We start from the raw sequence: 12,385 nt of genomic DNA, 5'->3' as shown, positions 1-12,385 counted from the left end.
TTTTTTTTTGTCTGTCCACAGCACATAGCAGCAAAAGTCACTTAATAGCTGGGCAAAATTTATTTTTGAATAGACAAACCTGTGGCAAGACTCTGAAGATGGCGTTGCCACACTGTGTTAGCATGAGGTCCTTGTCGAACATCAGGTGAAAGGGAAAAGCCTTGCAGAAGGTGTATGGACTGATTCGTGTCTCTTGAGTCCCATTCTCCTCAAAACCATCCAAGTCTTCATAAAACGCCTCCTCCTCCGAGTCCTTCTCCTCAATCAGGAACTTAATGTGATCACATTCTTCGCTCTTCGGCTGAATGACCTGGTACACCCCCACAAATAACAGATTTAGAATCTCATTTGGGGATTTGCATTTCCTGTTATTAAACAAGGAACCCCACGGTGTGAAGAAAACAGAAAGAAAATGCTGGAAGTAATGCTGAAAGAAAGTGATGGGATGATAAAACTAAACCTATACTGAAATAAAATAAATCATAAACAAGAAAATACGTTTTTACTTATTTGAGATGATCTACATGAGCCTGTAAGTACATTTGCTAACACAAGTAATACAAAAACATTCCTGTTGGTGGTAGGGATGGGTGAGGAGGTTGTTGGTTGGGTGAGTGGCAGCGATCGCGGATCGCTGGGTGGTTGGCGCGAGCCCTTGATAATGTCTCTGGAGCCCCCCTAAATGTATGGGCCCTTAGAATGGTCCTAACTCCCCAACCCCTTTACTTTTACTCTTTACTCCTTTACGTTCATGGATAAGGAAACGGTGTTGTGTGCATACATATTTCATTTTGTTAGTTAAGCGCAAAGATTTGTTTCAAAACTAGTTCTAAATTCAGTTCTAATTTCTAGCAAACAAAAAAATTAACAATAATAACGAAGTGTGGTTGAAAAACTGAGTTATATTCAAACAAACATCCTATTCCTAGGTGACACACACTGTATCCATAGTGACGCATACTGTATGTCTCCAAAACCCAACAAGTGGACAAATCTAAACTTGTTTTTATTGAAACAAATATAAATATGCATATAATAAATATTACTGCAACCAATAATAACATTATACAAATGTAAATTGTCATGAATAAACTGAAAAAAGCCCCCTGAGATGAAGAAGGCATGAGGTTGTGGTTTTTATATTTAAGTAGAAAAAAAATTGTAACATTTCCATCCTTAAATTTTTTCATATGTAAAGATATTTGTGTATTGCTGTACATCTTGTGTGTATTAAGCAAAGTGTAAGCGTTTGAACCCACATAGGCGCATAACTAACGCGCTCTGTGCTGGACTTTAGATGGTTAGATTTTCGATGGTCAATGGCGCAATCTATTTCAGTTCCTCAAAATAGCAACGCGCCAACAATTAACTTTAACACACCTCTATTTTAGACCAGCATGCCCATAAGTCCACGAAGTGGCATGAATTGATTTGCTATTTAAACAATGTGGTGCAAAATGTGAAAATTAGGGCAGCACTGGTCTAAAAAAAAGCAACAAATTGCGGCAAACATGTCTTGCGCCTTATTGCAGTGGGTGTATGATAGGGTCTAAAGTGTGAAAAAAAAAACACAATTTCTAACCTTCTTTGTTGTCTGTGTATGCAGAGATCCCACAATATAAATGCTATAAATTTTATGACTAAATTAAAATTTAAACAACAATGTGGATCAAATATCACAAAGGCTTTAACAGAAGTATTATACAATGTAAGATTAAAGATTAGATTAAATGTTAGATTTCAATCCTCAAAATGTGGCCCCAGTCATTTCCATGGTAATGCGTTCAATGTAACCTTGATTTCAAGGAGTAAAAATTATTTTGGTTGTAAACAGATTTATACTTTCCAAAATCACTATAAAGAAGACAAAAGACAGTGTCGAGTGGTCTAATGGTCTCTTGTGATTCTTTTGTTATGTGTTATGTGTTAAGTGTCCAAAGTCAGCAATCTCATTTTTTCAGTCCTTGCGTAGCATGTAGACTAAGCAAAGAGAAATTACAGCTTTAAGTGGCTCTGAGTGTTTAATCATCAATGTTTAGCATAATAAAATATGAAAATAGTTTTTTTTTTTTTTTTTTTTTACACAGAGCAGAGCATTGCATCGGTCTCTCTGTTTTCCATGAAACCTCCCTTTTTTACTGTAGATATAATATCATGAAGCCGCATGCAGAGAAGCTGTTGTTTTTTTCTCTCAGCTTGAAGTTGAGCCCATTTTACTGACGTCAAGTCTCTGTCTCTTTGCCCTGCCATCTCCATGACGACGATAGCTAACATTTTTTCAACAAGTCAGGTGTTGCGTTTCGAGGGTCTGTCGATTGGACTCCCTCATTTCACACTAAGCCCAGATGGAGAGAGAGAGAAAGAGAGAGAGAGAGAGGAATGGAAAGAGCAGTCTGCTGTCTAGGGGATGATTAGCTCTTATTGGGTGAGTGGGATTTATTTGGAAAATAAGGCAGAGACTGAAAGCGGTGACAAAGGATAAACCGCAGGGAGTTCATCATAATGTTGTTTATCGATGCGTCCTGCTCAGTAAGAATGAGACTAAACCTACCTCTGGTTTACATCAAATTGTGTTTTGACCATTGTAGAATTTAACACTTGCACTATAATGTCTGTTTTAAAATTACATTCTGCATTTAATTTGGAATCAGATTAGTCTCAAAAGAAATTCATGCAAAAGACACGATGTACACATGCTTAGCCAAATTCACGTGCATAAAACCAAATTCATAAAAATATTTATTTATATTCTCAAAAAAATTTCACGTGCACAAAACAAAAATACATTTTCATAAAATACGTTTCACAAATGCAAAACACTATTTGCAAATGTAAAAGAGTGTACAAAAAGTTTTGAATGTTTAAAACTTGCGAGTTTAGAACTCTGCGCTTCATTTGCACAGCTTGTTTACATTCATTGGATATAATCAGGGCCAGAGTGGGACTCCTTTTCAGCCCTGGAGTTTCAAGCCTTCAACCGGCCCACATCAGTTCACGACTGACTATATTAAAATAAGGTCATTTCCAATACAGTTTCTAATTACACTATCAAGTCTTTTTAAAGAAAACAGCTGCTTTAAAACTTCAAATGTTCAACAACCTTACAATTTTATATGTCTTAACAATAAGAAGATGGATGGATAAAAAGAGTGAGGCTATGGTCAAATAATTAAACAAATGAAAACAAGTGCGACTGCTGCTTTCTCCGTTTGCCATGCTGGAGAGAAACAGTCTGCGCAAATGAAGCGCAGAGTTGGTGTCATTGACTACAGCTCTCATCTGATTTGCTGAAAGGTACGACTTGCCCTGCCTCTGCCAGGAGAGTCTCAAAAATACACACACACGTATCCAGGGGGAGTCGTACGTGAAAGAGGATTAGCACATTCTCATTCAGGATGAACTCGCAAGTTTTAAACATTCAAAACTTTTTGTACACTCTTATACATTTGCAAATCGTGTTTTGCATTTGTGAAACGTATTTTATAAAAATGTATTTTGATTTTGTGCACGTGAAATTTTTTTGTGAATATAAATAAATATTTTACGCACTTAAATTTGATTTTATGCACGTGAATTTGGCTACGCATGTGTACATCGTGTCTTTTGCGTGAATTATTATTGAGTCTAATCTGTCTCTATAATTTAAGCATTGATACAGTTGAAGTCAGAATTATTAGCCCTCCATTTTTTTTCTCCAATTTCTGTTTAAGAGAAGGAAGATTGTTCAACACAATTTTAAACATTTATATTTATGCATTTTGCAGATGCTTTTATCCAAAATTACACCCTTGAAGACACACCCGGGGAGCAGTTGGGTGTCCATAGTTGCTCAAGGGAATCACCTCAGCTGTGGTATTGAGGTGGATATTCCCACCAACAATCCCTGCTGGTACCAATACTCAAACCTACTGTATGACCTTTGGATCACAAGTCCAACTCTCTCACCATCAGGCCATGGCTTGCCTATATTAGTGCTATGACTGTATTTACTAGTATTCAGCTTAAAGTTCAATATATAGGCTTAACTAGGTTAATTAGATTAATAAGGCAATGGGCTCTATGCACAGCTAGTGTTTTTCCACCAATGTTTTATGTGACTATTTTCAATTCCATAAGGGTCCTTTTACAGCATTGATGTAATGTAATTCAGATATAATCAGTTAAATAGACTTAAGCATTCATTTGGTTGTTAAAGCGTAAAAAAAGACGAAAACCATTTAAACGCTGCGCCGTCATTAGCTGTGTGATTTTATATGGATGACAATTCACCGGAAGCCCTGGCTGGCTGACTGAAATTAAAAGTCTGTGTGCAAATACCCCACGTCTGTAGCCATTCGAAAAAGAAAAAAAATGCTTAAGTGGGCTAAAAATATTGAAAAAAATATAAAAAAATAAGAATAAGAAAAATAAGAAAAAAAATATAATAGAAATACTGTGAAAAATTCCTTGCTCTATTAAACATTATTTGGAAAATATGCAAAAAAAACAACTGTAAGCTGTTGCATACAGTATGTTGAGTAAACTATTTGTGGCATAAGGTTACTTTTTTAAAAATGCTATCATGCTAAATTACCATTTAAACAGTTTTACAGCTCAAATAATACAAAGGTTTTAATTTACAAAATATTAAATGTAAAAAAATAAATAAATATTAAATGTCTTTAAAGCATTTTATTGAACTAAATAAAAAATAATTAAACTAATTGACTTACTCAAAAATGTACTGTTTTGAAGTAGTGAAATGTAAAGAATGTTTGAAATGCTTCAAAGTAATTCTACTGAAAATGACTAATTTTTTTAAAGCACATTTTGTTCATTTAGTGCCCCCAAGATGAAAAGTAGCCACTAATTTTGTAGGAAAGGCATTGCATCTTGGTGTCTGCATCACATTACATTCATAATAATGATTTATGTACATAAATATATATATGTATATGTATATTAAATGTAAAGATTCTACTTTAAAGTTTTTGGTGAAAATGTCAAATTATGGTTACAGTAATGTTCCAGTGCCATTTATACTGTATGTAAAACAGAACTAACACACTTTTCCTCTGTGTATTTACACACTTTTCCTTCCTGTATTTACTAAAATGAATAAAAGAATAAGTGACAATATTACATTTTATTACAAAAAATGTATAATTGCAATTGATTTGTATTTGAGGGCTGCACTGTTATGAGTGATCCTTAGACTTTAATTTAATTAAATCCTTAGTATTTTAATATGTAATCAAATGATCTACAGAATGGATGATATATATGATGTAAATTATTATTAAAACATTTAGACAACATACATGCATGCGTGTGCATGTGTGTGCTGTGTGTGTGTGTGTACGCGTACATGCGCACATTTGTTTGTTTGTGTGTGCGGGTGTGTGTGTATGCATGCGTGTGTGTGTGTGTGTTTGTGTGTGTGTGTGTGTGTGTGTGTGTGTGTGTATGTGTCCGTGTCTGCTACAGTAAGTTTGCATCCAAAGATGCAAATAAAATTTATGCGCATAACTAGAATATCGCACATAAAACATGCGAATAAACCAGTGTTTCCATCCAAGTAGTCAAAGAGAACAAAATCATCACTTCCTAATGAACTGGCGCCAAATATCAACAGTGAAAACAAAATTTGCTGCGATAGGAAAACCTTCGTGAATATTTTCTTTGTTTAATAAATGACTAAATGACGCCTCACAAGACAATGCTGGCACACTATGAACGCATGGTGGCGTTAGAAGGCGTCAGACGTGGAGCACAGGCACGCTTGACAGTTCTGGAGATCATTAATGATATAATAACACTAATGCCGAGTTCAGACTGCATGATTTTGAAAGTAGTCATGTCACAGATGTTTTCATACTGCACGACTCTCTGGGCTAGCGTTTTGTCGCTGCTTTGTTTACACTACAGGATGGATTTGTAGGATGCATGACTTTAAAATAGGAAGAATCGCCGACAACATCGTCCAAACTATGTCTCACAACCAAAAACACGTAGTATATCTTTTGTTATTAACAACATAACGGGAAAGAAGCCTTTAGTGGGGTAGAAAATGTACATATCTGCTCACCTGGGCTTAAAGAGAATTAGCCATTTCTCCTTAACTTTCTTTTTTGACTCGGTTGTGGTATTGCTCACAAGATTTGAATCGCCAACAGCTACAAACATTTAACATGCCAAATATCTCACAGGCAATGATGACTCATCTGCGATTCTTTCAGATCACGTCTTTGATAGTTCACACTGTGTGATTGTTACTCGCGTGCACAAGTACCGATTTGCCCGTGATTTCGGGCATTTGTCGGCGATTTCTCAAAATCTGTCGTTTAGTCAAAATCGGGGCTAAAATCATGCAGTCTGAACTAATACTGAAACGGTTAAGACATTTTAGAATGACCAAAACGACATTTCAGATGTTTTACAATGTGCTCTGCCTGCTGGTTTGTCCATCCACACACATTTTATTGATCACATGATCTCTAATAACAAAATCACATAACATTTTTTAATGCGCATACTGGAATTTGCTTGGGAAAAGTGTTTCCATTATAGTTTATGCGCATCTTTTCTTATCAAATAAAAAGTTTATTCTGCTCAGATATGCGCATATGTTTTTTTGTGTTTTTGTGCATATGTTTATGCGCATCTTGGCATTTCCATCAACCCATTTTTTATGTGTATTTCCAAAATGAGCATAAAAATAGGTGGATGGAAACGTAGCTTTTGTTATATTTAATATGATTTTTTTGTGTATTAACTAATATGACCATATTAATCTACCAGGAAAATTTGTATGTGATCATGATCAATGCTCAAGCCAACCTTCATCTCAATCTCAGTTCCGTGAATCTGCTGTGCAACCGTCTTGATGATCCCTATGACGATGTCCTGAAGACCCTCTCTCTCAGAGTAATAGTGGAGAATAAGGTTGTTCCCCTTCTCTGCATCCGTGCAGCGGAAGGAGGGAGCACGCATGCCAGGATAGATAGTGCCCAGATGGTCATGTAATGCATCCAGATTCTGAAAGAGAGAACAAGATGATCTGAATGTGGTAATGCAAAGAGAAGATTTTTGCTTAGCCCGACAAAAAAATAAAAAATCCACATCCAGGCAGTCACATAGTTAGCAAAGTAAAAAGCTTTTATGCTAAGACAGGGTTGCATAATAACAAACACCACCATGTATCAACTCAAACGGGCAGAAAGTTCCATTAAATTTAATACATATGGCAAAAGGCAGTACTTAATTAAATTAAATTTATTAATATTTATATAAATATTCAATATTTAAAAACGGTTGAAAATATACTGCTCATTATAGTCTATTACAAAGTTGACTGGATATAATATGCGTCTGTAATTGTGTGAGTACAATAAAATGGATGTTAGACTGTGGGTATTCTGTGTGTACTCAAAATGTTATGTGTGTATAATACTGTACTGGAATACTGGGAATTTGAAAGGGAACGTGTATGGAAACTTTTTTCCCCATAAAAAAACACCTGAATTTTTTTTTTTGTAAACAAACCAGCATTTAAACAGTTATAAATCTGAAAAATGTTTGGTGTTTGTTATAATTAGATCTGCTTTTGATGAAAATACTAAAATCAGTGTAAAATAAAATAATAATATATAATATTTATTTTTGGACATGGACCTTTTTGTCCACTTAAAAAAAGAAGATTATATTATATTATATTATATTATATTATATTATATTATATTATATTATATTATATTATATTATATTATATATTTAATGATAAAATCACTTTTACTAAAACTATGTTACATGGAATGTTTGAAATAGGGAACAGTCAGTATTGCTTGTGCCACTTTCTCAACATTGCTACTGATGATTTTTGGCTGATAAAAACAGAAGCCTCTTACTTGTAAGAATTCACGGACATTGGAGCCCAACACTCGCAGGATGGTGTCGTACCCAGATTCCTGACAGAACTCAAAAAACATTTTCCCAAACATTTGCAAGATACCACCGGCATCCATTTCTATAAGAAAAGAAACCACATTTTTTCAATTACACTATATAATTTCACTATATTTTAAAGTTATAACATATAACGTGTGAGCTAAAAAGAAAAAAAGTTATTTATCCATCTTTAAAAACTAAAAAATCTAAGATAAACATTCTTACTTAGAACTTTGCTTGCAGCAGCCACAAGGTCATATGTTTTGGCATCTTCATAGATAATTCTGACCAGAAACTGTCCCTCTACATCAACCTGAGCCTCTCTCCTGAAATAAAAAAAAAATGAATGAATGAATGAATGAATGAATGAATTAATTAATAAAGTAATTAATTAATTAAACAAAACAGATTTTGAAAAAGTAATTATTTTTTAATTATCAAATTAAAAACATTTTTTACACTTAAAATGTAGCTTATAGGACTCAAAATGATGACCAAATGGCAGTTCAGCCAAAAAGTTGCATTAGAATCATGAAGGGAAAACGCTTGTAAAAACAAAACCTAAAAATAGAAATAGAAACATCATTAATCACGTCTGGTACAGTGCACTGAGATACGTTGCTAACCTTGAGATAATACTGAACGCGGCTAAAAAAACGCTGCAGTGACTGAGTCCAACTACTTTAACATTGCCAGAACACAGAGTGAGACTCAAGCTCATGACTTGAGAATAAACAGGCTCTAAAACATATGTTTACCTTAAGAACAGCTGTGACTTGAAAAGACTGCTCTTAAAAGTCATGTCAAAGAGAAGGAGGAAGTTAAATAAAGCTGAACTCTCTGTGCAATAGGAAAAAGTTGTACGCATATTATGACCTCACCCCACGACATTGTGTACGTGATTTCTCATGCTGTAAACTAATGAAAAAGAGCATATGGTAGTAAAAACTGGGTTATTGATATCATAAACTCACATATTTGATCATATATTGTTTTTGCAAATGCAACAAATTTTCCACTTTTTAATGCATTTAGATAAAAATTCTGAGAATAAAATAGCAATTGCTGAAATTATATTTAATTTCCAAAGATTTCAAATGACATTTTTGAAAGTACTATACACAATGATGGTCACACACACACACACACACACACACACACACACACACACACACACACACACACACACACACACACACACTTCTAAGTTAAAGTTAAAATCAAATAACTGTATATGCAGTTCTATTAAAACAAAAACATAAAATTATAAACAAAATTGAAAAAAAAAAATCTTAGATAAAACATAAATATTTTTGAACTCACTTAATGTCCTCCCACACATCTGGACCATAATTTCTCAACACCAGAAGTTCCAACGCGTGGTTCACAAAACCATACTGTCAAAAAAAGACAAAAATGTACAGTTGAAAAATTCAAACCTAAAACATATTTATGTATCCATAACGTTACGTATACACGACAGATTTGACAGAATTAGAGATGAATGCATATTTGCCTTTTCGTTGTTTACATATTCAGCGTTCCTTCTAGATACAGACATACACTTGTGCTTTTTTTTGCGTAAACGAAAACATGAGCTTTTCGGCCCTGGAATTCAACATTTAATCACACAATGATTTAATCACACGATCAATATTCCCCTATGAAACAGAATTGTAGTTTCGAGTAATGACTTAATTCCCTCGTTTTACACAGTCTACCGCAAGCTATAAAGCAAATATTTACGTAAATGGCGACTAGAGAATAAAATGTAGCGCATGTAAAACTGCATTCATATTATTGCTAACGTTACATACCATGTTTCGATTAATTCGCCAATCCCCGGTTTCTGATGTATTAAATCACTAAACACCAGCACTGACAAACTGTACAGCTGTTACGGATGAAACGACCATTCCTGAAACGAGCGCTATGTTATTGACAAAGGATGTAGCCAACGGGAGCGCGAGGATGCAAAAAGTACACACAGCTGGTTCTCGCATTTGCATTACGCTAGATCCCGGATTCAGAATTATACTACGTTGAAGGATCGGCTCATGAATATTGATTACGCAACATGACGTTTGTGTGGAGGACCATTCTGATTGGCTGTGAGTGAAACGTTAGTAGATGGGCGCCAATCAACTGCAGATTGAGACTCTTAATATGGTTGAAAGTTATGAATATTAATTAGGTTACGTCTTGTACACTCCGCTAAGGTTACCAAGCAACTCCAGCATGACCCTTTTAATATTCATGGACCAAGCAGCAAGTTGAATTCTGTCAGAAGATATTATCATTGGAGTTACTTAGACAGTTTGCAAGATTGTAATGAATCTAAATAATTAATATGGTTATCTTAGAAAAGAAGGAAAAAAACATTTTAATAATAACCATAATATATATATATATATATATATATATATATATATATATATATATATATATATATATATATATATATATATAATATATATATATATATATATATATATATATATATTACATATACATTCTAGTTTAACGGATTTAAACGGTTTCCACTTCTGAGATTTAAAAATATAATAACAATAATAAAAATACTAATACTACTAATAATAATAATAATAGTAATAATTTCAAATGATTTAAACGGTTTCCACTTTTGAGATCTAAAAATATAATAACAATAATAATCATAATAATAATAATATTAATAATAATAATACAAATAATAATCATAATAATAACAATAATAGGGCGACAGTAGCGCAGTAGTACTGTCGCATTACAGCAAGAAGGTCGCTGGTTCGAGCCTTGGCTGATTGAATAATAATACACAATCAAATTATTTAAACATTGTGTACTTATTTAGATTCAATTACAATTTAATTTAGCCAATCATAATCATTTAACAATTTTGTTTTATTACATGATTATTCGTAGAATGACGGTATGATTCATAATTAACTCCTTATTTGTATTTTCTTATATAAAACAATAAGTTACAACATGCTTCTGGCATATATCTGTATATCTATATCCTCACTAATTATTAGTTGTCGATGTCTGGACAGTAGGCTACTATTTAAAATATGCATCCTTTTTAATTCTTCGTGTAATCCAGGGATTTCCAGCCCTCTTTCTTTGGCATTAAATATTCACCTGAAACCCTCCTGAGATTTTAAGTGTCAAAATAATATAAAAGTAAGCCAAAAGCAGTCGAAATACATTAGCTAAAATTAAATGACCTTTCTATGTAATTTATAATCAGTAGAAATTTTAAGCAGTCCAGGTATATTATGATCTGTACTGATAATAATATTTTGTATTGCATGTTTTTCATTCATTCATTTTCTGCCGCTTTTCCGGGGCAGGGGGAGCAGGGGCAGGGGCAGCAGTCTTAGGAGAGGACCCCAGACTTCCCTCTCTACAGGCACTTCCTCCAGCTTCTCCGGTGTGATCCCAAGGCGTTCCCAGACTAGCCGAGATACATAGTCCCTCCAGCGTGTCCTGGGTCTTCCCCGAGGCCTCCTCCCGGTGGGACATGACTGGAACACCTCCCTAGGTAGGCGTCCAAGAGGCATCCGAAACAGATGCCCGAGCCACCTCATGTGACTTCTCTCGATGTGGAGGAGCAGCGCCTCTACTCCGAGCTCCTCCCGGGTGTCAGAGCACCTCACCCTATCCATAAGACTGTGCCCTGCCACCCTTGGAAGGAAACTCATTTTGAGCGCTTGTATCCAAGATCTTGTCTTTTTGGTCATGACCCAAATCTCATGACCATATGGTGAGAGTAGGAGCGTAGATTGACCGGTAAACTCCTTCTTTACCACAACGGACAAGTACATCGACCGCATTACAGCTGCCGCAGCACCAATCCACCTGTAAATCTCACGCTCCATCCTTCCCTCACTGGTGAACAAAACCCCAAGATAATTAAACTCTTACACCTGGGGTAAGGACTTTCCTCCAACCTAAAGATGGCAAACCACCATTTTTCCGGTGGAGCACCATGGCCTCGAACTTGGAGGTGCTGATTCTCATCCCAGCAAACCGCCCTAGTGCATGCTGAAGGTCCAAGTTTGATAAGGCCAACAGAATAACATCTTCTGCGAATAACAGGGATAAAATCCTGTGGTCCCCGAACCGGACCCCCTCCAGCCCAAGGCTGCGACTTAAAATTCTGTCCATAAAAACACATGACTCATGTTCTGTTAATGTAGACAGAATTTATAATCTTAATAAAATCAAAATTGATTATGTTTATTTTAGCACATTTAGTCTTGACTAAGTAATGAACTAGTAAATCTGTGCAGGTAATCAGCTGAAAAATTAAATGTTTGTTATAAAAATCTAATTACAATCTAGCGGCTGCTCTTCTCTGATGATGCCAGTTAACCACGCCCCTTAAACCACTAGTTTGCTGCAAATGAAAGATGAAAGATAAGCAAAAGAAAACTCCATACAATACTGAATT

At 34.9% G+C, this 12,385-nt stretch overlaps 1 protein-coding gene across 1 annotated transcript in view; it reads right to left on the bottom strand.

Annotated features, from left to right (window-relative positions):
- The window catches only part of gucy1b1 (guanylate cyclase 1 soluble subunit beta 1), a 39,831-nt gene extending 29,910 nt beyond the window's left edge, over positions 1–9,921 (bottom strand). The window contains 6 exon segments of the mRNA NM_001251945.3: positions 80–310; positions 6,820–7,017; positions 7,887–8,005; positions 8,152–8,252; positions 9,250–9,323; positions 9,744–9,921. Coding sequence (NP_001238874.1) covers positions 80–310; positions 6,820–7,017; positions 7,887–8,005; positions 8,152–8,252; positions 9,250–9,323; positions 9,744–9,746 — 726 coding nt within the window. The 5' untranslated portion in view covers positions 9,747–9,921.
- Between the last annotated feature and the right edge of the window lie 2,464 nt (positions 9,922–12,385).

Source organism: Danio rerio, chromosome 1, assembly GCF_052040795.2.
Source record: "Danio rerio strain M-AB ecotype USA chromosome 1, GRCz13ab, whole genome shotgun sequence".
NCBI lineage: Eukaryota > Metazoa > Chordata > Actinopteri > Cypriniformes > Danionidae > Danio > Danio rerio.
The sequence above is the reverse complement of the archived record's forward strand: the minus strand, read 5'-3'. Positions and strand labels throughout refer to the sequence as shown.